Source organism: Homarus americanus, unplaced genomic scaffold, assembly GCF_018991925.1.
Source record: "Homarus americanus isolate GMGI-L3 unplaced genomic scaffold, GMGI_Hamer_2.0 scaffold33468, whole genome shotgun sequence".
Classification (NCBI taxonomy): Eukaryota; Metazoa; Arthropoda; class Malacostraca; order Decapoda; family Nephropidae; genus Homarus; species Homarus americanus.
The window spans coordinates 2,654,451-2,682,101 of NW_024714177.1; the positions used below are offsets into that span (position 1 = coordinate 2,654,451).

General features: G+C 36.8%; 2 protein-coding genes across 5 annotated transcripts; both read right to left on the reverse strand.

The window, feature by feature from the left end:
- LOC121876804 (probable serine hydrolase) lies at window positions 1-27,362 on the reverse strand. 4 transcript variants are annotated; one of them, XM_042382223.1, is made up of 5 exons: window positions 27,212-27,362; window positions 17,656-17,737; window positions 4,571-4,800; window positions 1,595-2,214; window positions 1-590 (listed from the first exon to the last, which is right to left on the reverse strand). In XM_042382223.1, the coding sequence occupies exons 3-5, from the start codon at window positions 4,779-4,781 to the stop codon at window positions 375-377; spliced, it is 1,047 nt and encodes a 348-aa protein (XP_042238157.1). In that variant the 5' UTR covers window positions 4,782-4,800; window positions 17,656-17,737; window positions 27,212-27,362; the 3' UTR covers window positions 1-374. The 4 variants fall into 4 exon arrangements, with proteins under 4 accessions (XP_042238157.1, XP_042238176.1, XP_042238166.1 ...); XM_042382242.1 differs by lacking the exon at window positions 27,212-27,362 and adding an exon at window positions 27,026-27,200; XM_042382232.1 differs by lacking the exon at window positions 17,656-17,737 and having other exon boundaries at window positions 27,212-27,361.
- On the reverse strand, window positions 14,542-17,649 carry LOC121876823 (serine hydrolase-like protein). Its single transcript, XM_042382264.1, has one exon. The coding sequence runs from the start codon at window positions 17,603-17,605 to the stop codon at window positions 16,772-16,774; it is 834 nt and encodes a 277-aa protein (XP_042238198.1). The 5' UTR covers window positions 17,606-17,649; the 3' UTR covers window positions 14,542-16,771.
- Window positions 27,363-27,651: the final 289 nt, after the last annotated feature.

A 27,651-nucleotide genomic window follows, 5' to 3' on the forward strand; every position in this document is an offset into this window, starting at 1 on the left:
AGGTAAATGATAGGGTGAGAGTTAGGAATATGGCTAAAGGTTATGGTACTGTACATGCAAAGTGGATAACTGGTGTCATTGACAAGGTATGTGGATCTAGGACTACATGCTATTTTTTTTTCATGGGATTGCCTTTCATAATTTGGATATCAAATGATTCAAATCTGAGCATACCACTTGTTAACTTTTTACAATTCAATCCCTGGCAATACTTGATGCATCATGGAAATCAAAGAAGAGAGTTAGTGTCATAGAATGAGTGACAATAAGAGGAAATATAATCTGTATTAAATCATGTCATTTCACTCACAACCAAATTAAAAAATTGCAACCTCCAGTAAGTGTGCTTTGACACTTCTACAACTTAGAAAAACTTAACCTACATAATCAATCGCACCACTTTGACGAAACGATTTGCATTCATCCAAGAAATCCAAAATAAGTTCTCCAACTGGTGTGGGATGTGTAAGGTGAATGTGATGTTTACCTGGCATCTCATGAAAACAAAAATATTTGCAGTCTTGCTTAAATGCAGATAACATAGCTTTAATCAGCTCTGGTGAGTCATGATGGTAATCACTCTCTGTTGCCTGTAAAGAATAAACAAAATGTGTCACCTTTAAACATTTCAAGAGAAGACATGGAACACATGGGTAATGCCCTTTATTTACTAAACCTGACACCTAAATTCAAAGTGTGGGTAAAACACTAAGATGGAAACAGAAAGACTTAACTAATGAAGCAAATTTATGGAATTGTGCAGTTTTAATTTGCAATATGGGTCATAATGCTTAATGCACACAAGTTGTAAACACTTCAACTCAAATAAATGTGGAAGCATTTAGTATGGGATATACACTAATTGGGTTGATACCTATAAAGTGTCACGATCTGGGAAAATTTATTTTACAAGGAACTAGTCAAGACCGTACCACTAGCAAATAGTTCCTGTTACCTTTTTATTTTTCTATAAGTTACAGTGCATCAATCCTTTGGCCATTTATGAACCATTAAACTTATAAAAATTCCATCCATCTATTTTAGCCCTTTTATGCCCTATAGCATCACCAATTTTCTATAAGGTTAATACCCATCACCCTTTTACAGTACAGGTATTGGCAACTGTACATCACAATCTACCTTACAATTCCAAATTCTGAACATTGATCTTTGTTCCCCAAATTAATAGACTTCTGTGTATCCCTTAAGGGCAACTCCCTAGCAGAACTGATGATGGTACAATGTGTAGATAAAATTTTATTTAGAGGCAATAAAAATGGAAATTAAGACAGACAATGCCTTATCATTATACATAACTCCATAAAGCAAGTGTACAGAATAAAGAAGTACACTGTACTTATCTAGCATATGTGGAAACTAATTAGATAATATTATGTATAACAGAAATTCCTCTGAGCCATAAAATATTAGTGTACAGCACACACAATACTGAGACCATATGAATTATTAGCAATGAAGGCCATACTTGACACAACACCTAAGTATACCCCCAAAAAATTCAAGGCCGTTTTCTTTCAAACTGTATACTGTACTGTAATATAAAGAAACTTTGTCATTAAATAAAACCTCTTACCTTGATAAGAAGAAGAGGACATGTAATTGATTTTGCAAACCCCATCCACATCTCAGAGCTGATGAAGCCAACGAAATACACTTTGGCTCGAAGGTCCCGTGTAAGAATCAATCCTTTGCCATTTTCAGCCCTCCTTGCACCTCTCTGCAGGAGTATTCTTGCACCTCGGTCATCAAGAGATTTACTTCCTTCCATTGTCTTCCTAACAAGTTCTTCCTCATCATATACCAATGCAGGTTGCGTAGCATTCTTTTCATTATCAAAATACTGAAGAAAGGATTTTTTATACCGAGAGGCAAGTTTTTCAGGTGGATATGACCAAGGTTTTATCATATCAAGACAAATGAATGCCTCTATGTCTTCTGGGAAGACTGATGTGTACATTATCCCAACTACTGCCCCCATACTGTGTCCAAGGAGAGTAAAGTGATTCCAGCCAAGGGAGATCACTGCCTTCTTCACAGCACCTAAATACCCTCTAGGATCATAGATAAAACCAGGGGGGAAATGATCAGAGCGGCCATGACCAGGGAGGTCAAGGGAGACAATTCTCATGTCCTTGGGAAAAAATGGAGCGATGAGGTCGAATGTGTTGGCATTGTCAAGCCATCCGTGAAGTCCTGTTAGGAAAATTGGATTTGTAAATTCTTATGAAGAGCTTCCAAATACTAGGCCTGATAAATGATAATTTATAATATACTGTACAAAAGTAAGTAGACGAGACCTGAGTTATTTAAAGAAATTAAACATCTAACTGACTGTGAAGACTTATAAATACTCTCTCAGCTTCTAACACTGCCAAAAGAATGGACACTTAAGATTTTTGGAAACTTATACACCATTTTTGGCAAGGATTTTATAAATGTAGGCTTTCATTTGTGGGATTTTTCAATTTTGGATTTTGGGACTGGAGATCATGTTCTGTACTACAGGAACGCCTCTGATAACGACAGTTCTACTTACGACGATTCATATTATTTTAAGACCCTGGTTAATTTCGGACCCAATTCAATTTACACTATTATTTTCTTCGTATTTACGACAAAAATAGAATAAAAAATAAAATAAAATTACATTTTCATATAAATAATAACTAAATCCCGACATGTATTATACAAATGAAAAAAAAAAAAAAACACGCCTTGCACACTGAGACTGCCGGGCTTGTTAGTGGTGACGCCAGCATCACTAATATAAACAGTCGCAGCTTGGCGGCCTTTTGTTTTCAAGCATCTGAACAGGAAATGGAGAAAAACTTTCTCAGGTTTCTTACGGAATTTATGCGTCCCTATTCAACATGAGCAAGAGAGCAAGTGATGGTAGTGCTGGTTCAAAAGCTAAAAGAAAGTGTATAAGCTTAGCCGAGAAACTAGATGCGTTAAAACGATATGAAAAAGGTGAGAGGTCTGTGGATACTATATGGAGCAAGCAATGAACATTTTTCTAAAATGGCTCCATTAGCAGAAGGAAGCATTAAAATTTACAGGGACATGAAAAATTGCATATGAACTCTACATAAAGATGTATAATGAGAAAAGAAAGCAGCTGTGCAAGGTTCTTTCGACAGCTTTATTATTCGAAGGCCTAAACCATCAACTTCGGCTACACCATCAAATTCAGCATCATAAGCAGCTTCAGAAACAACTTCAGGTTCACCAACAGTTTCAGCAACAGCTATGATATCTTTATGGAAAGCTACAGTTTCAGCCAGAGTTGAACCTACAGCTTTAGCCTGAGTTGAACCTACAGCTTCAGCCAGAGTTGAACCTGATGACTTTGTCATCTGAGTAAAAACTCACAAAACACTGGCTGTCCTATGTTTTAGACTTTACCACCACTGGTGAGTAGAATTTTTGTTTTACATTCATAAGTATTATTTAAAACATATATTATGAAGTGGTGCTTTCATATTCTTATGGAGAGAAATGAACATATGTTTTCACATATACGCAATTACAAATGTTGGTATTCCCAATCCGTCTAGCTTTATTTTCGTTGCCATTAGTGGTTAGCTACTTCTATTGTTCCATTTATTAACATTAAATAACATTACTTAAAACATAATATTCATTTTTTTACATTAATTGTACCACATCTACAACCAGGGTCTTATTTTCTTCAGTTACTTATGTAGAACCATTATCACGGGTGTAAACACTAACGAAAACAATGCCGTCCCATCTCCTCTTGTGTGACCATATTATTATTGATTTATATTGTAAAAGGTGCATTCATAAACATTATTTAAAGAATATAGTTTGCATTTTTCATTAATTTTATTGTTTTGGGGGAAAAGAGGGTAAAAAGCCATACAAAAGATATGAAAGGTCAGATTTTGGAATGCATCTCATTATTATTGCTTTATTTTAATGGTAATTAATGATTCACAATACAATGATTCACCTTACACTGCAATATTGGAGGACACATTACCGTCATTATTCGAGGCTTTACTGTAATGCTTTTTCTTCTCTTACAATCAGGGTACTTTTTACTCCTTCTTAATGTCAATAGTTTAGGACAGTGTTAAGGTTCTTTTCACATGTGGTCATCATATAGTCCATATGAGAGATAATATTACTGGTAGGCATACAACTCACCTTTACCCTCCCTTAAATACAAAACTCTCTTATTGTAACCCCCTTTAAAACTACCATAAAGGAGCATCAATGGCAAATGCCAAACTTGATGACATTAAGGCCAAAGCTACTGCTGCAATAAGTGTAAACACTGAGGCAGATGGACTGACTAGAAGGGATGCTTTGCTGCACTATATGATAGATTTAAATAGGTGAACTCATTGAATAATCATGAGTTCACCTAGCAGCAACACTCAAACCCTGATTGATTTTCATTCAGATGAATTCACTAAGTTCTTGTAAGAAGGACTTCATCATCATCACTGTTTTATCATCATTTCCCACAATTGAATTGGTTAGCTGTAATTACCTGATGGACAGACTACTGTGTTCTTACCTAAGAGGTACCTTGGTCCTGAACCTCTTGCTTTCCCTCGCAAAGTTCCCCATCCTATGTCAATCTCTATTTCTTCCCATTCCCAAGCATCTTCCACTATCCTTTGGTGACGTTTGGTAGGACTTAAGAGATCAATCTTACTTTCTTCGCCCTGTGGATCTTGTGACTGTTCATTTTCAATCTCACTCATGTGTACTGGAGACACTGACATCCCTCTTTGTTATGAAGTCCTGTGAAATACAATGTTATTACAGTCCACTTATAACCAATCAGTCTTTCAGAATGAAGTTCAATGTACAATACAGTACTTAATGATATGAAAGGGTGGTTGAGTGAATATAATGTGCCTACTGTCTTAAAGATTGCTGGTTTGTGTATGTGGCACCCCAGGTCCACTCAACTGTGAATGGGTACCTAACTTTAGAATTGAGAAAGTGAATATAGCTGAGTATAAAGTCGGCCATACTGCCTCCTTGTGTATGAAAAAACGTTTATACTTCAGTGCACAGTACATGTACCTGCATTACCCCTAATGGGCTGTCAGGCCTATAGAACACACTTTCACAGCATAAAATAAAAATACTGTAATGTATGTGTGAGGAACTAGCATACAGTATTAGGATTAATATGATCAGTGTGGATAGATGGACAGATGAAGATACTGGAAGACAGGAAGAGAAACAAACAAACAAGGGAACATAAATACTATGCCCCTACTTCACAGAAAGGCCATAAAAAAAGAAACAAGTGTTTCCCCCTGCATCTGGTAATCTGTGGGTGGACATATCTCTCACTTTAATTGATACAGGAAGTGAGCCGCTTTCATTAAAGTTTTGTGAATACCTCGAATGGATGACCCATTAAACCTTGTATACATAGATACCAGGGTGTTACTGGAGATGAATTAAAAGTCGAGGGTAAAGTAGTAATAACCGTGCAGGTAACCCCACAGATGAAAGTCAGACATCAAACTATTTTTGTTGATGATAGCTACCTTGATGCTAGGATGTTGTTAGGAGTAGAACTCCTAGACAGATTTAGATTAACATGGGAATAGAGAAAGATATTTTCATTTGGGCTGGCCATTCACACGTATGTGGGAGAGTGTTGATGAGGGAGCACATGCAAGGAATTAAACATGTTAATAAATTACCATTAAAGTCTGGCTTACCTTGTCCACCAAGGTTGACTAGTTTCCATATTGATAAGAAAACCATCTTATGATGTCACAGTTCACAAATCATAACAATAAAAATGAAAGTGAAAGAATGCCAAATTTTGAGTGTCAAGTTTACACATAGAAGTTTTAACCTACAACCCGAGTTGTGTGTGAGAGTAGTACAGCCTGACTCATGCATATATTTGCCTCTAAGTAACTTTGCATGAATGCCAGTGTATTTGAGATTGGGCACTGTGATAGAAGAATAGGAGTTGATTCTGGAGAATTTTTTTTTTCATATTTAGATGCATAGGGAAGCAACTTGGGTCATATTCAGCATGTCTACAACGAATTGTGTAAAGTCGATTCATCAATTGAAATATTCCTATGTGCACCTCATCACCTACCGTAACCATACAAACAGAAGGGGAGAGATCCTCAAACAAATTAAGAGTAATTTTAAGTGATGATAAGAGTAGCACCAGTTTCATGTGTAATTTGTGATGGGATTCCCAATAGTCCAGTAAAGAAGTCAGATATATTCAGGAGATTTCTAACAGCATGATACCGGAGACGCTAGACATGAAAAGTCGAGTTAATTAATTAGTAAACAACAGTGGCCCCCATTTAAATAGGCTAAAGATGTAATTAAAGATATGATTGTAGATATGAGGGATAGGCACATTATTGAACCATCGACTGCTGCATGGTTATCCCCCATTGTTCTAGTAACAAAGTCCAATGACTCAAAGTGTATGTGCTTAGACTTTCAAGCTGTTAATAAGCATTTGAAAATCAACAAACAACCATTGCTATGAATAGGTGAGCAAGTAGAGAAAGATGCAGGAAATAAGTATTAAACCACATAAGATTTGAAGAATGTGTACTAGCAGGCAATCCTGAACTTAAGTAGCCGAGACCTGACTACTTTTAGTGATGAATATAATCTATGAAAGTTTACACATCTACATTTTGGTCTTTCAGCCAGTCCTGACATTTTCACTATTGAAGTAAATAGAATGTTAGATCCATTAGCAGTTGAAGACTGGGTACGGAACTATCTCGATGAAGTAATAGTAAGGGCTAATGATTTCTCAACCTTGCTGGAAAGACTAGCCAGTGTTTGATAGATTTGTGGAAATGGGTATTAAATTAAATCTATCTAAATGTCAGTTTGGCCACAAGCAAATTATGTTTTTGGCGGAGTTGTAAAAAGTACTGGAATTTGTTACTTACTTTTACTTTTATCCTCTTCACCACTGATCGGCTCGATAGCCGCTTGGGCGATCGGTCACGTTTCTGATTACTTTTCCTTTTCATTTATTCTCTTCGCCAAAAGATCAGCTCGCTAGCCGCCCGGGCGATCGGTCACCCCAGATATGAGAGCAGTACTTCAAGTTAGGATGAATGAATCAACTTATATACTTGAAGCAACTGCTCAGGAGTGAAGTAGCTACGGCATCTGTACAGCATTCCCAACTTTCGGGAGGCAGCTTTAGCAATGTTAAGGATGTGTGGGGACGTAGTGTTGGGAGGAAGGAAGACCACTTTTACGTTGGGGTGACGATCCATAAGTAGGGGCGAGTGTCCTGGTGCGTTGTCAAGGAGCAACAAAATGTTGAATGGAACATTCTGTTGCTCGCAGAATTTCTTGACGTCTGGAACGAAACAGTCGTCAAACCAGGAGAGGGACAGAGCAGAGAACATCCACGCCTTACGTGCAGTTAGCCAGTGGACATTAAGCTTGTTCATGTCCATTTTCTTGTAGGCGTGCGGCTTGCGGGCTGTGTGAATCACCGATAACTTTGGTTTACAGGTACCGGAGGCATTGGTGGTAAAGAGGACGGCGATGCGCTCCTTCTGCAACTTCCGACCCCGAACCTTGCTGGCAGACTGGACAACGAAGGTCTTGGTAGGCAGCTTTTTCCAAAAAAGGCTGGATTCGTCCATATTGAACACCTGGTTGTCAGTGAACTGCCCTTCCTCCATAACCTCACGTAAGAACAGAGGAAAATCTCTAGCCGCCACACGGTCAGCACTCGCTTCTTCACCACCAATGTTGATGTTGGTGATTTTGTTCCTCTTCTTAAGCCTTTGCTGCCAACCAGAGGAAGCATTGAATGGTTTGGGCTCTGCAATTCCCATCGTATGTGACACTGCTGCGTACAGTTCACGTGCGTACTCTTGAACGGATCGCGTGTCCACCGCCATGTTGAGTCGCGCCTGACGAATCAAGTAACTCACCAGCAAATTTTCCACCTTTAGCAGCACCTTGTTCTGGGAATACTTCATCATTGAAGCACCTGCAGACTTTGTGATTGTCATGTGCTCTTTGATCTTGGCTGCATCCTTCTTAATAGTACGAATCGTAGATTCGTTCACTCCATGCTGGCGCGCAAGATCAGCTTGACGTGTTCCTTTCTCCAAATCTTGAACGATCTGGTATTTCACTTCGTAGCTTAAGGAACGTCGTGTCTTCTTTGGCTTAGGGCGGCTGGGTCCAGGTAAGGAAAGGTTTCTCTCTGGTGGCGGTGGTCCGGCGGAAGCCATTTCACAGAACAATGGATGCACGTATACACGGTGTGGCCTTGAGGGATGAAACTGCCGCGGCTAGGTCAAGCGTCGTCTTTCCTCCCTCCCTCCCTCCCCGGGTGGACACGTCATATTACGTTAAACCAATTACAGCTAGCAGCAGAGGGGGGTAGGGATGCATGGCCAATCACAGTCCGATATGTCATATGACGTCAGTGATAACGCAACAGACATGCACTGCGCAACCTTACCGCGCGGCTTGCCCAGGCGGAGGTGGAGGAGGGAGCAGGCGGGTGGGGCGAATCTAAAAATAGCGTCGAGCCAGACACTCTGCGCGTATATGGGTAGATGAACCGCGTTAAGTGAAAGTTCGGTTCTGGCGAGGCACCGCGTATATGAGAAATCGCGTAAAGTGAAACCGCGTAAAGCGGGGTACAACTGTACATGTGTGCACACAAAGTTATTTTTCAGTTCTTATGAAGGTTGTGATGATTTGTAGGGCAGTGGATTATTCTGTTAGCTTGTGTGTGATTGATCATCAGTTCATTGTAGGATAACCTATAGTTTCACTTTGTTCTACTCACATTCTTTTCTTGTCAGCTCTAACATCATTTAGTTCATCATAATGCTCTCAAAAGAATCATGCTGGGTGACAACATTATAAACCCATATTGTATCTATGAGTATCTAAAGAGTAGCAACATTGTAATGAAACAACGTTGTACAGGATGACGCAGTGCGAGGACTGGCTGCACTACCACGAAATAGTGAGGAGACAAAGGGAAACTTCAATGCAACTAATTCATGAGGAGGAGGATGAGAAAGAATTCCACAACAATGACGTACAATACTGTAGAGTACAAAAATATTTTTACGATTAAATGTGTACCAATAATAATTTTATTAATTCAATTACAGTACAGCCTCTCCTCGACTTATGATGGGGTTCCGTCCCGACGACCAGGTCGTAAGTTGAAAAGGCGAAAATAATATAGAAATTCTCAGCATCACAAGAACTCTCACTTTTATGCTTGCCAGCCATTTTAAAGGGAATTACAAAAAAAAAATTTGTCAGTTCACAGCGCAATCACTAACGTCGGGACTCGAAAATACATACTAATGTGAAAATATTTTATACGACCATGGCCGTCGTATGTCCGGGTTGTCGTAAGTCGACATATTATATGTCATAAGTCGAGGAGAGACTGTACACTGTATTAATGATTAATGGTAGTGTTAGTGTAACAACGCCAAACACACTCATGTACAGTATTACCCCGCTTTACACGGTTTCACTTTCCACGATTTTCTCATTTACGCGGTACCTTGCCAGAACCGAACTTTCACTTTCCGCGGTGCATCTACTCATATACGCGGTGAAGTATAATTTTACATTTTTTATTTAGCTCATAAAATTCATACAAATTACCCGGCCAGAATATAATTTACATTGCTGGAATTCTTACAATATGATGATCATTTTGAATATAAACATCATGGATTTTGCATTAGACATACAAATTTTAAATCTAATGTAATAATTTGGTTTACACAAAACAAATATTTTATCCTTTGTGCAGAATATATGAAGTTTACATTCAAAATATTCCCTGAACTGCAAGGAATCCAGAAATGTCAATTATATTATCCTAACTTTAGTCTGAGTTATTATTTATAACTAAAAATGTAAATATACTATTTTCTCCCAAAGCTTCTCTGGTAGGGAGGGAAGGTGGGGGGTGGGGGGTAGGGAAGGAGGGAGTGAGGGACCGACCCAGCTAGGGCGGAGTATTTTGATTGACAGATAGTGTCCTTGAAGAATATTTCTTTGTTTATTTACTGAAGATATATGTTTTAGCTCATAAAATTCATACAAATTACCCAGCCAGAATATAATTTACATTGCTGGAATTCTTACAATATGATGATCATTTTGAATATACACATCATGGATTATGCATTAGACATACAAATTTTAGATCTAATGTAATAATTTGGTTTACATAAAGCAAATATTTTATCTTTTGTGCAAAATATATGAAGTTTACATTCAAAATATTCCCTGACCTGCAAGGAATCCAGAAATGTCAATTATATTATCCTAACTTTAGTCTGAGGTATTATTTATTACTAAACGTTAAAATCTAGTGTTTTCACCCAATCATTTCTCAGAGAGGTAGGAGCTAGTGAGCTGGGAAGAGGGGGGGGGGGGATTTGAGTCCATTATTTGAATGGACATTAACCTGGCGACTGTATTTCTCTTAAATATTAATTGTGTGAGCATACCATCATAAAATATAGATGTTATTTTTACTACAACATAGGTATTGTGTCGGAAAAAGTGGAGTTTGGGGGTCGGGCCAGTCTCTATTGGAATTAATCCCATATGTTCTGTTCACTTTACGCGGTTTTCACTTTCCGCGGTACCCTGTGGGTTCAATTGACCGTGTAAATCGGGGTATTACTGTACAGTACTAGCCACTGCCACCAGCCACTACCTGGAACTACCAACACCAACTGTATAATTAATACATACCTGCATTGAGGTTGGAAAATTTTTATATTACAGGTATTACTGTTTATTATCAAAATGTTCAACAAACCCATGCATTATTGATCATACAGTACAGGTATGTTAATGACCATACTGGATGCCAGAAAAAACAGTTTAGTGGCAATGTTCATACGTATTAGTATAATCTCTTGGAACACAGAATTACTGTAAACATTGCAGTTAAACATTATATTATAATCCCAGACAAACCTTAGTCTCCACTATACCACCATATTCCAGCGTGTACATGCTATGTGAAAAAAATAATGACAACATTATCATCATTAGCTAAAGAGTTTATGGTAATATGAACATCATGCAACTTTAACAGTTATTATGCAATATTTTGCATAACCTTATGTGTACACACCGGCACTGTACTTGTATTCTAAAATTTAGTATAACTCAAACAATTTTATAATTTTATAATAGTTTTTAACATAAATTGAACAGAATTTGGGGGGTACCGTATGCAATTACCCATAATATCTAGAAAAATTAATGTTATATATTGTTCCATGCTGCTTGACTGGCTAGACCATATTGTCCACAAGACAAAGGAATATTTTTTAATCTAGATCCACACTTCAAAAAGCTCTCCAGCAATTTTTTGCATTTTTAAGTGATTTACCCTTTTAGACATTTGGGAAAGTGATCAGCAAGTGAAATGGCAGCAGTACTGCTCTCAGTGATAGGATACCCCACAAAACCAACACTTTACATGTTAAATTGAAGGTGATAAAGCTCTGTAAAGCTGGTGGAGACAATGGCCCTCAGTAGAGTTTTAAGACTAACTGAAGTAACATGTGGCAACTATTCAACAAACTATTTTTGTTTTTTATTAAATGTTCCCAAACAATATAATATAATATACAGTAATATAATATAAAATAATATAATATAATATAATATAATATAATATATAATAAAATATAATATACAGTGTACAGTATATATATATATACTGTATACAGTGAACCCTCAAAGATTCGGAAGATTTGGACAAAAAAAAATGGGGGTTCTGGGCTAAGAAACCTCCTTACGAAGCATTCCCAAAACAATGTGAAGGTAGTTTTAGGCTTAAAGTTTTTAACTTATAAAATATCACAGACTAAACTTAGCAGAATGTAACTTGCATTGCTGAAATCCTTGCAAGATAGCGAATAATTTAAATACTGTACTGTATAAACATTACATAGGGATAGGTAATCCCTGTTCACACACAGAGGTCCAGGGTTCGATTCCCAACTAGTATAGTATTTCCACGCTAACCTGGACCGTAAACCACACCCCTCTTCTATACTAATAGCTGATTGGTTCATGGAAAATTCAAACTAAATGTGTTCACAATTGGTAAGCAGACCTGTTATTATCTAAAATAATGTTAAATATCAGAACAATCAAAATGAAAAAAAATTTCAAGGCATTAGAACTTCAGAGAGGATGTTAGAAAATTTTAAATATTTATCATAAAAGCTTGATATAAATATGAGCTTATACACGCGCAATCTGAGGGGAGGTAAAGCGCTCGGAGGAACCAGTCAGCTATTTGTAGCTACAGACGAGGGGTGGGGCTTATGGGCCAGCTTGGCGTGGAAAGGGTACAGTCAAGCATTGTTTGTATATATGGAAGTCTGTGTGCTATATGAACAAATGATATATATATATATATATATATATATATATATATATATATATATATATATATATATATATATATATATATATATATATATATATATATATATATATATATATATATATATATATAGTATACCCAGCTCCTCCCCGACTTACGTCCACCCACACTTACGACCTGCCTCACTCGTACCAAAATTTGGTCAAATTACGTATTTTCGAGTCCCAAAATCAGTACACAGACAAAATTTTCATCTATAATTCACTTTAAAATGGCTGGCAAGTTTAAAAGTGAGTGTTTTGTGGTGCTGAGAAGAAAAAGAGACCCCCATTTTAGATTTTTTATGTATTATTTAAGCATTTACGACTTACGACCTGGATGTCGGTCTCTAACCCAGTCGTAAGTCGGGGAGCAGCTGTATATGTATACACTGTGCAGCATCATATTTTTCAAGTTAATCCACATTTATGTTATACATACATAGATAACAAATCTATGAATCCTTTCAGGTTAAGTTTATTATAAACTATACAGAGTACAAGTACACTATTTACTGTCACAATAATTTATTTAATTAATGCAATAAGGTCACAATATAAAAAAAAAATTGCAAAGTGTTTGGCAAATAATATACAGTATTTTCAAAGGGAACCCAATTTTTCAATTATTTTCAATTTAAAGAAAATACAGAGAAATTGTTTCCAGTAGAGTACAGTATAGTATTGTGAAAATATACAGTGGTTATCATATCACAATACCTGTACAGTAGTGTAGAGCATGCCCTGATAATTTGCGGATTTTTAATTCACGGACCTCGATTATTTGAGGAGTTGACTTGAGGGTAGACTCACATTTTTTTCAAAATTTGTTGTCTTGTTTCTGATTACTTGTGAGAATAATTTCCCATTATTATTTATTTGTATGGATTTTGTGTACATCTGTGTGTGTGTGTGTGTGTCTACACACATATATATATATATATATATATATATATATATATATATATATATATATATATATATATATATATATATATATATATATATATATATATATATATATATATATATATATATATATATATATATATATATATATATATATATATATATATATATATATATATATATATATATATATATATATATATATATATATATATATATATATATATATATACGGTATATACAATACAAGTAAAAGAAATAATTGTCCCAAGGGCAAACACATAAATGGAATACACATTTCGTTGCACACGAGTAAAAATGTACCCCCTTCCTGGTCAGCAAATGTTATTCATGGATTTGGCTATTCGCGGCCATTATGAGAACCTAACCCCCGCGAATTTTAAGGGCATGCTCTATACAGTAGGAGTACAGGTACTATTGGCGGCACACCTGCTTTTATCACTGAACGTTGCCAACCCCTCTCTCCGAGGTCTGAACCCAGAACTCGGAAGTGTGAATTCGAAACACTCGCTAGTGAGCGGGAGGAGGAGCAGAGGGGTGTGTCAGGGTAATTGTCTTTCTATCGGGAGGAGACAGGATACTGGGGGCGGGGACGGACAGTGGATAACAGTTGGGAGAGAGTACAATGCAGGATAACTTTTTGACAAGACTGTACTGATTAAGTTTTCTCATCAGATTAGAGTACTCGTCTAGCTCTAGGCAGAAGAAAATACTGCAGTTACAACAGGATGAGAGGGAGAGAATTTATGTTCTAAATAAGGTGTTCCTTTGCAAAAGGGAAAATTTATGAACAAATGGATTATGAATCTATATCTTGTAGAAGCAGCAAAGTTTTGTATCCAGTACCCAGGTCCCGAGGTTGCCGGACTAGAGAGGTACAACCTGTATATATATATATATACATATATATATACATGTATGTGTATATATATATATATATATATATATATATATATATATATATATATATATATATATATATATATATATATATATATATATATATATATATATATATATATATATATATATATATATATATATATATATATATATATATATATATATATATATATATATATATATATATATATATATATATATATATATATATATATATATATATATATATATATATATATATATATCATCAAATTTGCAATTTATGGTGCAATGCAATACAGCTGTTGTTTGAAGGCTTAAAGTAATAAAGTTTATTGTATGTTTTGCACTCAACTCCTCACTCCCCCAACCAATTTCTACTCTAGGTTGCTGGTGGTTGAATCACTGCAGACAATTTACAGATAAGAATAATGTTATGTCTTCTCATTTTGATGAGGCAGAATGTGTGGAAAAGGACTACTAACTACCGTATTTTACGGCGTATAAGACGCACTTTTTTGTCTGAAAAATTGCTAAAAAATCAGCCTGTATCCTATATACTGTATATGAAGTTGCAGTCTCCCGTAAGCTAATGAATCCCCCAGTTGCTGTCTTCAGTCGGTAAAATTCTACCTAACCCAACTCCAGAATTAAAAATATGTTATTGCTTACTAACACATTATTTTTAATTAATTAAAAAATAATTACCCGGTACAGTATTGCAAATATAAAACCTTGATTTATAACTACTGTACTAATGATGATAACCTGAGACAAGTAACGTTCGTACGGCAGACGCCCAACTCTTCAGAGGGAACTACAGGTAAGCAGCAACCATTCCCGAACTCTTACAAGCATTAAGATCTATTAATGCCATACCTGCAACATTTATTTTTATATTAACAAATATCTGATACAAATAAAGATTTACAGACAACTCTCTTTTCACATTTGCATCTGTTAACATCGCTTGCAGCATTGTAGCCAGGTTAAACTCGTCCCTGTAACCACCAGACTACTAGGCCAAGCTGTGGTGTTATGGTTGCCTTTCTACTCGTATTTTTGGGTAGATATACGTAACTTTCTTCATTTATTTTTACTCAGTTTCATGCGCACACCATCCTACATACACGTTGTGAAAAAAGTAAAAGAAATAAAGAAATAATTGTTCTAAGGGCAAACAAATAAAGGGAATACTTGTATATATATATATGTCTTTGCACACGAGTTAGCTGGCTAAGTGGAGGAGCGGCAGGAGTACGCAGTGTTTTGGCGGCGGGGGGTATTGCTAGGGAATTGGCGGAGGGTTTTATTTATTGGTATGGCAATACAGTACAGTATTTTTTTTTGTAACTTACTTATTGGTATTATTCTTATTTATTCCTCACATTTACCAGTACTGTACTGTATATATCATTTTAAGAAAACTATGGCTACAACAGGAAAATACACACAAAAGTTTTTCCCTAAATGTTCCCTGCTGAAAAGGGGGGTGCGTCTTATGTGCCGTAAAATACAGCAACTATCTAACATTTAATAATATGAACGAGTAGCTAAGACTAACAACTTCCACATCCTGGCTGCTTGAAATACTGGGTATCACTTGTATTTGTATTCTCAACATAAATGCACCATAAATTTCATATTTCATTATAATAATAATACTGCATTAATAATTATATAATACAGTAATGTAATATGTTTTTACCCTTTCACCTCACTGTTTGGCACAAATGAACTACAATTTACCCCCGTATGGTTTTCTGAGCTATTTTGTTCACATCAAGTTTATTTTACAATTAAATATGTGGTGCCCATTTCATGGATGTTTTGATTTCAAATTAATCCCTTCAGTAAGATGTGTTCTAATCTATTTTATTCTGGTTACCACCAGACGATTTTATTTAGCTGGGGAGGTTCCATCTCGTAGTCAAGGGGTTAAATAAATTTTCGCTGCTTCTAAAAGACAGATTCATAATCCATTTGCTCATAAATGTCCCCTTTTGCAAATGAAATCCTTACTTAGAACATGCATTCATCCCTCTCTCATCTTATTGTTTTTACCACAGGTATTTTCATTTGACTAGTGCCAGACGATTTAACTCAGTTAAGGAAACCCTGTCAGTACAGTGTTGCCAAAGCATTATCCTGCATTGTAATCTCTCTCGACTGATATAAACTTTCCAGTTTTACCCCCAGTACCCCCCCCCCCTACACACACAGAGAAAAAACACTTACCCCTCCAGCTTTCAAGCAAATGCTTCAAATTCATACTTAAAATTTCAGGGTTCACACCTCTGGGAGAAAGAAGATTGGCAATGCTAAGTAGTAAATGCTGAAGTGGAGACAACTGTACCTTGTACTGTGCAATTAATTTTCAGTTATTATTTATAGTGTGTGGTTATCTGCCCCCAGAGCACAACCCAGGAGTAGCTACAGTCTTGTCTTTGGTTATATCTTTTCATTTTCAGAGTTTGGAATATATATCTTTTGGGGAACTTTGACCCAACTTCTGGAGAAAGCCTGACACTAATGGGGCAACCCGTTCTGGATGAGATAGGTGCACGTGATGTGTGCCTTCCACAGTGGCAATATCAAGCCACTGTGCATTACTCTGATATACATCTAATTCTTTTCTGTAAACTGAATCTGGAAGATTACACATTCCTTTTGAGGCACGAACAATCATGACAGGGCATGTAATTGAAGATATGGCCTCCAAGAATATACTATTACCATAAAATAGACCATTGAAGTTTGAGTAAGCCCTTGGATCATGATTCCAGACATAGCCTCCTTCAACTTTCCTACCAGACCGGAGAAGTAGTATGTGGGCTGAATCTTGAATACTGTTGGCACCTCCCATATATCGTGCTGCCGTTAGACGATCTATTGCTTCACTCTCGGAATACACAATAGGTTGCCTTTTTTCATCTTCTGTTTTAAAAAGTTTCAATGCATCATTACGGAAACTTTCTAACCTGCTTGTACGTATAACTGGTTTAATGAGATCAAGACTGATGAATGCCCCCACATACTCTGGGAAAAGTGCTATGAAGTAGCAAGATATTGCTGACCCCATACTGTGGCCCATGAAAACAAATTTTTTCCATTCTAATTTCCTAACTGCTGTATGAAGACTGAAGACATATGTAAAGATGTCATAGCGAGCCCCAAGAGGCATGTGGTCCGATAACCCATGTCCAGGTAGGTCAAATACCAACACTTCCACCCCAAGTGGTAAGAGGGGCACTAGTGTATCAAAGGTATTGGCATTATCGAGCCAACCATGCACACCCATTACCTTTATGTCATTCTTATAGTAAGAATTACCAACAACACATGTTTTACCATGAAGCTTTCCCCAGCCAACATCAACAGTGATGTCATGCCATGATACTGCTCTGTCAGCCATGTCCTTCCACACATTAATCTGCAAGAAGAGTATCATTCATAGAAAGTGAATTAATTACCAATCATCAATAAATAAAGGCTTTCTTGGTCCAAAAAGTTTTTTAATTTCAGAATGTTTACCAAACTTCCCTGGGGCCAAGCAGGATGAGAAGGGGGTACAGTAGACAAGATGTGTGGCTGGACGAAGGGCCCAGTAACATAGTAGTGGAATAACAAAAAGAACCAAGTGATAGAAAAAAGATTACAGTACTGTTTTCAGGGGGTCCCCGGGTTACGAGAGGGATCCATTCCTGAGGACATTCTTAAGTCGGATTTGTATTTAAGTCAGAACACATGCAATGTGCATACCGTACTTACAAAACAATGTTTAAAACCCCACTATATCATAGTCCAAGTCCTTATATACATCTAAAAATCACTTAATTTAAGACAAAAGAAATAGAAAGACAAAATACAGTAAATGAAAGTAAAAAATAAGTCATCAGGTACATAAAATACTGTAAGTTTCAAGTTTAACCCAGTTTATATCGGAGGGCATTCGTAAGGCTTGGAACATACCCGGTAGGTGTTGGCAAGAAGGAGAACCTGGAGAATAAGTGCAGTTCTTGAAGAGAGGTTTACAAGACTAAGAATTATGAACAGAATGCATTCACAAATATATTGAATAGTACAGATGCAGGAGGATAGGTATTTAGAATAGCCAGGCAAATAGTAGGTAGAAACAAGGATGTTGTTGGTGAGCAGCGTGTGAGAAATTACCTTGGTAAATACAGTATAGTTGTTGATAACGAGGAAATCGAGGATGCCTGGAGGAAGGACATTGCTTTACTCTAACCGCTTCGCCACTGATCAACCTGTTAGCCACTTGGTCATGTCTCATACTTTTCATATAGAGGTATCCCTTATTTAATGTTCATTCACTTGGCGATATTTCAGTTTAGTGTGTTACGAGTTGGGGATTTAGAATATAGTTATACGTCTACCCAGATCCCAACAGGTAACAACAATAAAAAAGGGTAGACAAAGGATGCGAGTTTTCGTTGTATATAATAGAGTACCATAAATCCCTTAACAAAATATTCAGCTTATAAATTACCCTTAACCAACTTAACCTAAACATTAACAGTATATACATATTAATACAACATAAACCATTTTGAAGCAAGTGGACGTGGGGGAGGTAATACAAAATACAAGTACTTAAGTGAGGAGCTGAGATGGCTGACGAGTAAGGCCGAGTATTGTAGAAGACGGTAGGTAGTCACTGCACGTAGGTTTAGAGGATAGATGATCCTGTGGTCACTTCCCAGAGCCAAGTCCTCTCTCCTCGAATTGGAGCTGACAAAGAAGACTTTGAGGAGGTGACGCAACAACCAGGATATGGAGAAGAGAAACCCCGGAGTGGTAACTAAGACGAGTCATACTCGTGTCTCGTCCCTAGATGGCGTTGCTCGTGGTGCTGGGTAGGTAGATCAGGACAATAGATGGCGTGGTTCGGAGTGCTGGGTGGAGGGGCTCGTAACAAGTGATATAAGTTTTTGTTTAGCAATTGGTCAAAATTCAATTTAGCGATGTCTGACTCACTGGGAAAACTTGGGAGGGAAGTCGGAACAAATGGGAATTCTGTGCTCCAAGTGCACATCATTACAATACTCTAATGTGGATTAGAAATTAAGAAAATATAACACAGCTAAAAAAAGAAAATGAAAAATTAAGAGAATGAGTGAGTATGTGTGGGAAATCGATGTATGTATTGAGGAAGAGCTCAGTCATTGCTGTTTTCACATATTATGATCTATGTTGTGAAGTACAGTACATTACTGTACCAGCATATAATCAGCCGAGAATACCGTTAAAAAAATGTTAAGACGTAAAACGTTATTACAGTTATGTATACTGTACGTATAGTACTGTACATTCAGTAAGTGTGAAAGTACCACATGTACACTACCTCTACTGCACATAGCAGAGAAGACAGCATAGAGTATGGTTGTATGTAAATGGTGTATGTGTCAGGGAGATGAGTGACAGTTAGCAAGACCTGCTACAGGACAAAGGCAGCCCATCCTGTATCATCATATTACTATTTGGCCTGCCTGCATCACAACCTCAAGATGACAGCATATGCTGGTGAGTACCACACAGTATATTGCAAGGGTAGCCAAACTACGGCTCGCAAGTTTTTTTTTGACACTTAATGTGTGGCTCACGAAAATATATTGGATGAACTCTTTTTTGCATCAAAATTAATATAAAAGGTACTGTACCATTAATAAGAAAAATGTTCAAGCTTTATATTTATAAATTGAGAGATCAATGGATGAAAATGTAAGTTAAATATTCAAGGCAAGTAAAAATATTTAAGAATTTAAATCTTAACTTTAATGTAAGAGTTGGGTCAGGTTTTGTTCATTAGTGGGCCGGGCAAATGGTGGTGGCCCCATATAATGACATGCACATTAATGCAATGTAACATAAGACGTTGATCTGTACAGATCTAGTGGTACACTCTGGATACAAGTTGTGTTTACATTTAGTAAAAATAAGTTGCTTTTAAGTACAGTTGAACCTCGATTTACGCGGTTTTCGTTTACGGGTTTGGTCATTTACGCGGTACCTTGCCAGAACCGGGATGCCTGAATTATGCGGTAAATTTGGTCATTTACCCGGGTGAAGTATACAGTGGCCCCTCGGTTAACGAACTCAATCCGTTCCAGAAGGTCGTTCGTTAACCGAAACGTTCGTTAACCGAAACCATTGTTTCAATGGGTTTTTGGGTAATTGGTTCCAGCTCACCGAAAATTTCCTAAATTCAACAAAAATGGTAGAAAAGTTCACTTACTTTGAGGTGTGTATGTAGAAAGCTCCTGGATGATGATGATGATGATGGGATTTAGAATGGGGGTGGAGGAGAAGGAAGAAGAGAAGGCATTGGGGTGGAAGAGAAGTCACCCCATGGTGCCATTTCACCCATAAAATTTTAGTTCACTTGGTTTAATTCAAGATTATTTTCTTTAAATCAACGCTGCACTGCATTATATATTGTCAATATATAAAATATATTTCAAAATGACCAATAATTTGCTTGGAAACACAGAAAAAAAGCGTTTAGTTGAAGAGAGTCTCAAGCAAGATGTTACCTCCAGTGAAAACAGAGAGAGACTGACGCCTGTTTGCTGTGTTAAGAGGCTGGATGCCGCGCATTAAACTAGTCACTTTACCTTCAATTTTGTTCAATAATTGTTAAAATGACTAAAAAATTGAATATTAAACTTTTAAAATTATTGAATAGTATAAACTTCTTGATATTTACAAAAATAGTAAGGAATTTAAGCCCTAGAACCGATTAATGTATTGGCGGACTGATACTAAAGCTGGTTGCCCGGTCAGTGCAAGCGAAAACATGTTGAGGTCGGTTCGTAAGAAGTTCGTTAAGCGAATTTTTTTTCGTTAACCGAATTGAAGATCCTTATGGAAGGCAGTTCGTTAATCGAAATTACGTTAACCGAGGTGTTCGTTAAACGAGGGGTCACTGTAATTATTTTTATTTACTGAAGATATTTGTTTTAGCTCATAAAATTCATACAACTTACCTGGCCACAATATAATTTACATTGCTGGAATTCTTATAAGATGATGATCATTTTAAATATAAAGATCATGTACTTTGCATTAGACATACAAATTTTAGATCTAATGTAAGAATTTTGTTTACAAAGAGCAAATATTTTATCTTTTATGCAAAATATATGACATGTACAGTATATTCAAAATATTCCTGGTCTTGCAAGGAATCCAGCAATGTCAATTATATTATCCTAACTTTAGTTTGAGGTATTATTTATTACTATACCTTAAAATCTAGTGGTTTTCCCCCAAAAATTTCTCAGAGAGGGAAGAGCCAGCGAGTGTAGTGTGAGAAGAGGGGGAGGGAGTCGAGTCCATTATTTGAATGGACATTAACTTGGCGACTGTATTTCTCTTAAGTATTAATTGTGTGCGTGTACCATCATAAAATTAAGATGTTATTTTTCATTTAATCCCATATGTTATGTTGTTCACTTTATGACTGCTTGGACATACGTCCATCGGTACTTACGACCTGCTCTGACCTTACGACCGTCGGGACATACGACCGCGGCAGTCGTGACCAAAAATAGTTTCAAATGACGCGCGCATTTTCTATACCGAAACAATTCTGTCCCGGGCGAGATCGTGGGTGCACTCACTCAGTAGAGCGCTTAGTTGGTGTTTGGCTATCGTATCCTATATACTGATCGCGCTGTGAACTTTCATTATTATCGTATTTAATTGACTTTATAATGACTGGAAAGCGTACAAAGTGAGAGTGCTGGTGGTGCTCCAAAGAAAAGGAGACTGGCAATTACTTTTGAGATGAAAATGAAGATAATAACTCAGCATGAGAATGAAAAGACTGTAGCAACAATCTCACGTGACCTAGGTTTCTCACACTCGACTATATCCACTATTCTGAAGGACAAGGAACGTATTCGTGAAGTAGTGAAAGGAACAACACCAATAAAGGGAACTATAATTTCAAAGAAAAGACAAGGTCCTATTCACGATATGGAAAAATTATTGGTGATATGGATAGAAGACCAGATACAGAAGAGTGTACCCTTAAGCCTTCTAACCATATAGGCTAAAGCAAGAAGCCTGTTCCAAAGCCTGAAGGAGCAGGCAGGAGATGAATGTGATCAAACCTTTACAGGAAGTCATTGTATGTATATTATGTATGCTGGATTATATATTATGTATGTGCTCCATTTATGTATTATTCATTCAGCCTAGCTAGCAGCGTGTGGCAATGTTATTACCATATCCCACATGCTTAATTAATGTGCCCGGCGACGTATGGAAGCTGCTAATGTATCACTTGCCATACGTCGTCTATAGCAGTTGACAAGGAGCCTAGCTGAGGAGAGCACTACTCCCCTTTGTGTACATATCTCTTATCCAGTAAACCGAACCTACAAAACTATACAGGTGTTTGTGTTCTCTCCTGTATATAGAACTTATTATTCAGAACCTAACAGTCATGAGTGGTTTGATAGATTTAAAAAACACTACAGTCTACACAATGTTAAGGTGAGTGGAGAGGCAGCTAGTGCCGATGTTGGTGCTGCTGGAGCTTTTAAGGAGGAGTTAGATGAAGTGATTGTGGAAGGGAATTATTTGCCTGAGCAAATATTCAATGTGGATGAGACCGGATTATTGTGGAAGCGCATGCCTGAGCGGACATACAGTTTCAAAGGAGTTAATGAAAATGAAGTTATTTTGGATATTAGTAACAAGATAGTGGAGTTAGGTAAACAGCTGGAGTTAGAAATTAATAATGAAGATGTTGAACAGTTGGTTGAAAGTGTTGCAGAAGAGCTCAGTAATGAGGATCTTATTGAACTAGATGCACAGAAAATTGCAGAGGAAGAAGAGAGACAAAATGTAGAAGAAGAACCTGCACCCCCCAAAAAATTTTCAGTGAAACAAATGGCAGAGGCATTTGCTACAATTAATAAAGGAATGCAAATGTTTGATGGCATGGATCAAAATTATGAGCGTTATGCCAAAGTTGACAGAATGATCCAAGATGCACTTGCTTGCTACAGAGAAATTTATAATGAAAAGAAAATACAAACTGTGCAGTCTAAATTGGACATCTATTTTAAGAAGTCCCCCAGTGCTGTCTCCTCACGCCCCACCAGTGCTGCCTCTTCACTCCCTCAAGATGATCCCATACCTTCAACCAGCAAGTTTCCACAGCACATAAACCTGTCTGAAGAAAGCGACATAGATGACCCACCCAGCCCTGTCTCCTCTTCTGCTTCATCCAATTAATATAGTCTCCATGTATCCTGTAAATAGAAAATTATGGGGGCCCCGTGTGCATTCAGCTGACTACATTAAAGGTAAGTGCTCAGTCACACTGTATCCATTCCTCATTATTTATTACTTTTACTGTACTGTATTTCATTGTAGATTTTTTTTTTAAGTTTGAATTTTTTTTTTATTTTTTTTTATCTATGTCGGACTTACGACCTGGATTTGGGTCCCTAACCCTGTCGTAAGTCGGGGAGCACCTGTATATATGTGTGTATATACAGTCGACCCTCATTAATTCGGACCCCTTTAATCCGGATTTCGGATAAATCAGACGAAATCTGAACTGTCCGTATCAAATTTCTGGTTCTGTGTCATCACTAAGGATTAACCAAGTCTCTGGTGCACTCTAAGATTAAGAGAGAAAACGGAGGACTCAGGCGTCCTGAAGCGAGAGAAAATGGACTCCTATGACGGGGCACTCAAATAAACATACATACACATAGCTACATGTTTAGTGGACCCCAAATTTTTTGGCAAAAAATTGGGTCGACCTCTAAACGGGTAATAGTTTCGTAAGGTTGAAAAATATTTACCAGTAAACAATGGAAATGACGCACCACCAGCTGTGAGTGTCGGTACAGTTGCCAGGACAGATCTCTTGCGTCCTCATAGCAAGCCCGAAGTAGCCAAATGCATGGTATGGTAACACAGGACGATGTAAAACAAAGTATTAATTTTTTAAAGTTTATTTATAGATACATAAATTTTTGTTCATTGCATTTGAAACATCAATCTTTGTTAATTAAATTTGAAACAAAAGAAAACTACGATACCGTATTTCTAAATACCCGGTACTGGGTATTTTCATTAAAAAATTACATCATAAGTATATTTTACCTCAACTGTGACTGAATGAATATATTCTCAAAAATAAATATGGAAATGTAATATTTCTGCTGAAATTACGTACGTATTGCAGTGGAAAGTGGGATAAAATCATGACGAAAACAATGACTTGCGCTTTCTTTCGTTGTTCAAAAGATTTTACCGTAATTGCTTTTCGAATGGTTTTCAGTTAAAAACTGTTGTATACAATAATATTCCCTCCTAATGGACTTGAATAAATACTACCTGCGTTTCAGTGTAAAGTGTCGTAATATTAATTGTAAACAATTTGCCTTCGGCACTCGGTGTTTCAGGCACGGCGTGCCTCAGTTTATAGGACATAGTGTGTTTTTACTGAAGGTTTTGTTGTTCCAATACCCTCAAAAACTTGGGTCGACCTATAAACAAGGAATATCATATTTTAACGATTTTTGGGTAAAAAAATCAGGGTCTACCTATAAATGAGGGAGGGTTATAGACGAGTCCATACCAAATTTATGGTTCTGGGATTGTCTGATAAATGGGTCACGCGGCGGCCTTGTGCGCGCGTGAGTCACGCCAGTCATTGTTGACCTAGCGCCATATTCGAGTATCAGCGTTGTGATGCCCTGCAATTTTCGTTGATATTTCAGTGATTAGGCATCTTTCAGCCTTGTATTTTACATCATGTCTTCAAGGGGGAGCAAAATGCCGAAGAGGAAGTATGTGACCCTTTCTGTGAACCAGAAACTGGAACTTACAAGGAAGTTAGAGGTTGGTGCTTCGGTGTCTAGAGTTTGTGATTAGTATGGTGTTAAAAAGCAAACAGTTTCGGACATACGCAACGCTAAGGACAAACTTGTTGGTGCAAGGAGGCGTATGAGAGCGGAAAAAGGTACAAATCTTGAGGAGGCAGTGACGAAGTGGTTTGTGCAGCAACGATCTTGTGGTAATGTCGTCCGTGGTGTAGAAATACAAGCTGCTGCTGTTAAGCTAGCAAGTTATATGGGCATCGAGAATTTTGAAGCTTGTGACGGGTGGTTATGGCGATTTAGAAATCGCCATGGAATGTGTCATCTACCAAAGGTAAATGAAATTAACATATTGTAATGTTTTATATAGCTAGTTATATGATGTTTACAGTACAGTATTTCCTGTATTTTTGTTACTGTGTATCATGTTCAGCGTACAGTGTATATATGGTACTATATTTCCTAACCTAACCTAAATCGGTTAATTCGGACACCCTCCCCCCCCCCCTAATAGTCCGAATTAACGAGGGTCAACTGTGTGTGTGTGTGTATATATATATATATATATATATATATATATATATATATATATATATATATATATATATATATATATATATATATATATATATATATATATATATATATATATATATATATATATATATATATATATATATATATATATATATATATATATATATATATATATATATATATATAAAATGCCATTGTGAGTTTCCCTTCTGCCCTCCATCCTTAGTGTGAGATCTCCTACATGTACGTATGTATGTGAGCCTAACGAAGAGAAAATAGACAAACATAGAGAAGTTTGACAACTGGCCACATACAGCACGCTACAAAATTAGTTTAAATCATGCAGCTTATTTGGAAGTTGTTCAAAACACACAAAAAACAATCAGAAAAGGCATAAATTCAACCAAACCTAACGTAAACTTAAAATCCTTAGATTCACTGCATGACCGAAACACTAAACCAAGTTATCACCCCACTCCCCATCCCCAACAACAATCTTGGGGGATCCATGGGAAATCGGGGTTTTTAGGTGTAGAGAAGCAAAAACGAATGCTAATAGGCAGCTATGGTTAATATATAGGACTAATCCACCAGGGCTGCATAGCGCCGATGCTCTTGTATCATCTTGCGTCCAGAAAAAGCCTCAAATTTCACCAGATCATAATAAGTTCTTTCTGCTTAATATACCGAGGAAGTTGGGTAAGGTTAGGTAACTAGGTTCGGTTTGGTTGGTTAGGTCTGTTCTTCATACCCACAAATGTTATGTAGCGTTTATTTAAAAAAAAATAAAAATTTTTTAACATATTTCCACACTACAAAAGTGTCCACTATAATATAACAAACAAAATCCGGCGTTTTTATACTTGTTTTCAATTAATTTCGCTCGTGGGTTAGTCCTATACAATTACCGCAGCAAATCTAACCTAACCTAACTAAACCCAACCCAACCCAACCCAGCCCAACCTAACCTAACCTAACCTAACCTAACATGGTAAATTTGCAATTTCAGCCCCAACTACTGTTCGACCAAAAATTTTTGTTTTTACCCATGGTGTTTGGTCTGATTCATACGAATTTGACCTTCATTTCCGTTGCAAATGAGTGATTACCGAGTTATCACCCCAACCCCAAAAAAAAAAATTGCACAAACAGAAATAGGGCTGAAACTGCAATAATACCGCCTTAACTACTTACTGTACATTTCACCACAGAAAATTAACACTTTCTTATCGTATCAAATCGACGTAAAATACACAAGCAATAACTTTCACGTTTTTTAAGTTTTCGTCTGCCGAGAGAACTCTAAAACCCACCTGCCCGTGTCCGCTATGGTCGTCATACACTTCACCATGGAACCTCTAGGCTCTAGTTTGGATGAATTCGGTAGACATAAGTAAATAAGGTAAATATTACGTAATAGTGAGAATCGTAAGCTCTTGGAACAATCTACCGTAGGAACAAATAGACAAAAATATGAATATAAGGCACTACACACTTACGACTGTGATATCAAGGCGTCGGCAGGCAGGTCAATTGATGTTCAGATTGTGACATTGATAGTGAGGTTTTACTCAGCTGATAATAGATAAACCCCACCCACTCCTCTTGCAAACCTGTCCGATTTTGTCATGAAGTAATGTATTAAATGAGTTTATTCATAATCGTTGGGATGACCGTTTATGACGAGAAAGATATATAGCTAAATTATATAAAGATGCATACATTCATTATTTCAAACATAAGCACGTAGGAAGTTTATCAGAAGTATTATACATGAATTAACTGTTAAACTCTGATAGCAAATTTACGCTTTCGGAGGATGCATTTAATATATACTTATTTTACCTACAATAAGATATACTAAGACAAATTACATATCAGTAATAGTACATTATGCAAAAACAACATTTTTAAAGATCAAAATTACATTGAAATACAC

Coding starts and splice junctions, on each gene's coding strand:
- LOC121876804 (XM_042382223.1), bottom strand. CDS start 4,781: ATGTCAGTGTCTCCAGTACACATGAGTGAGATTGAAAATGAACAGTCA. Junction 2,215..4,570: donor AGGACCAAGGTACCTCTTAG/GTAAGAACACAG, acceptor TTTTCCTAACAG/GACTTCACGGATGGCTTGAC. Junction 591..1,594: donor GTCCTCTTCTTCTTATCAAG/GTAAGAGGTTTT, acceptor TATTCTTTACAG/GCAACAGAGAGTGATTACCA.
- LOC121876823 (XM_042382264.1), bottom strand. CDS start 17,605: ATGGGTGTGCATGGTTGGCTCGATAATGCCAATACCTTTGATACACTA.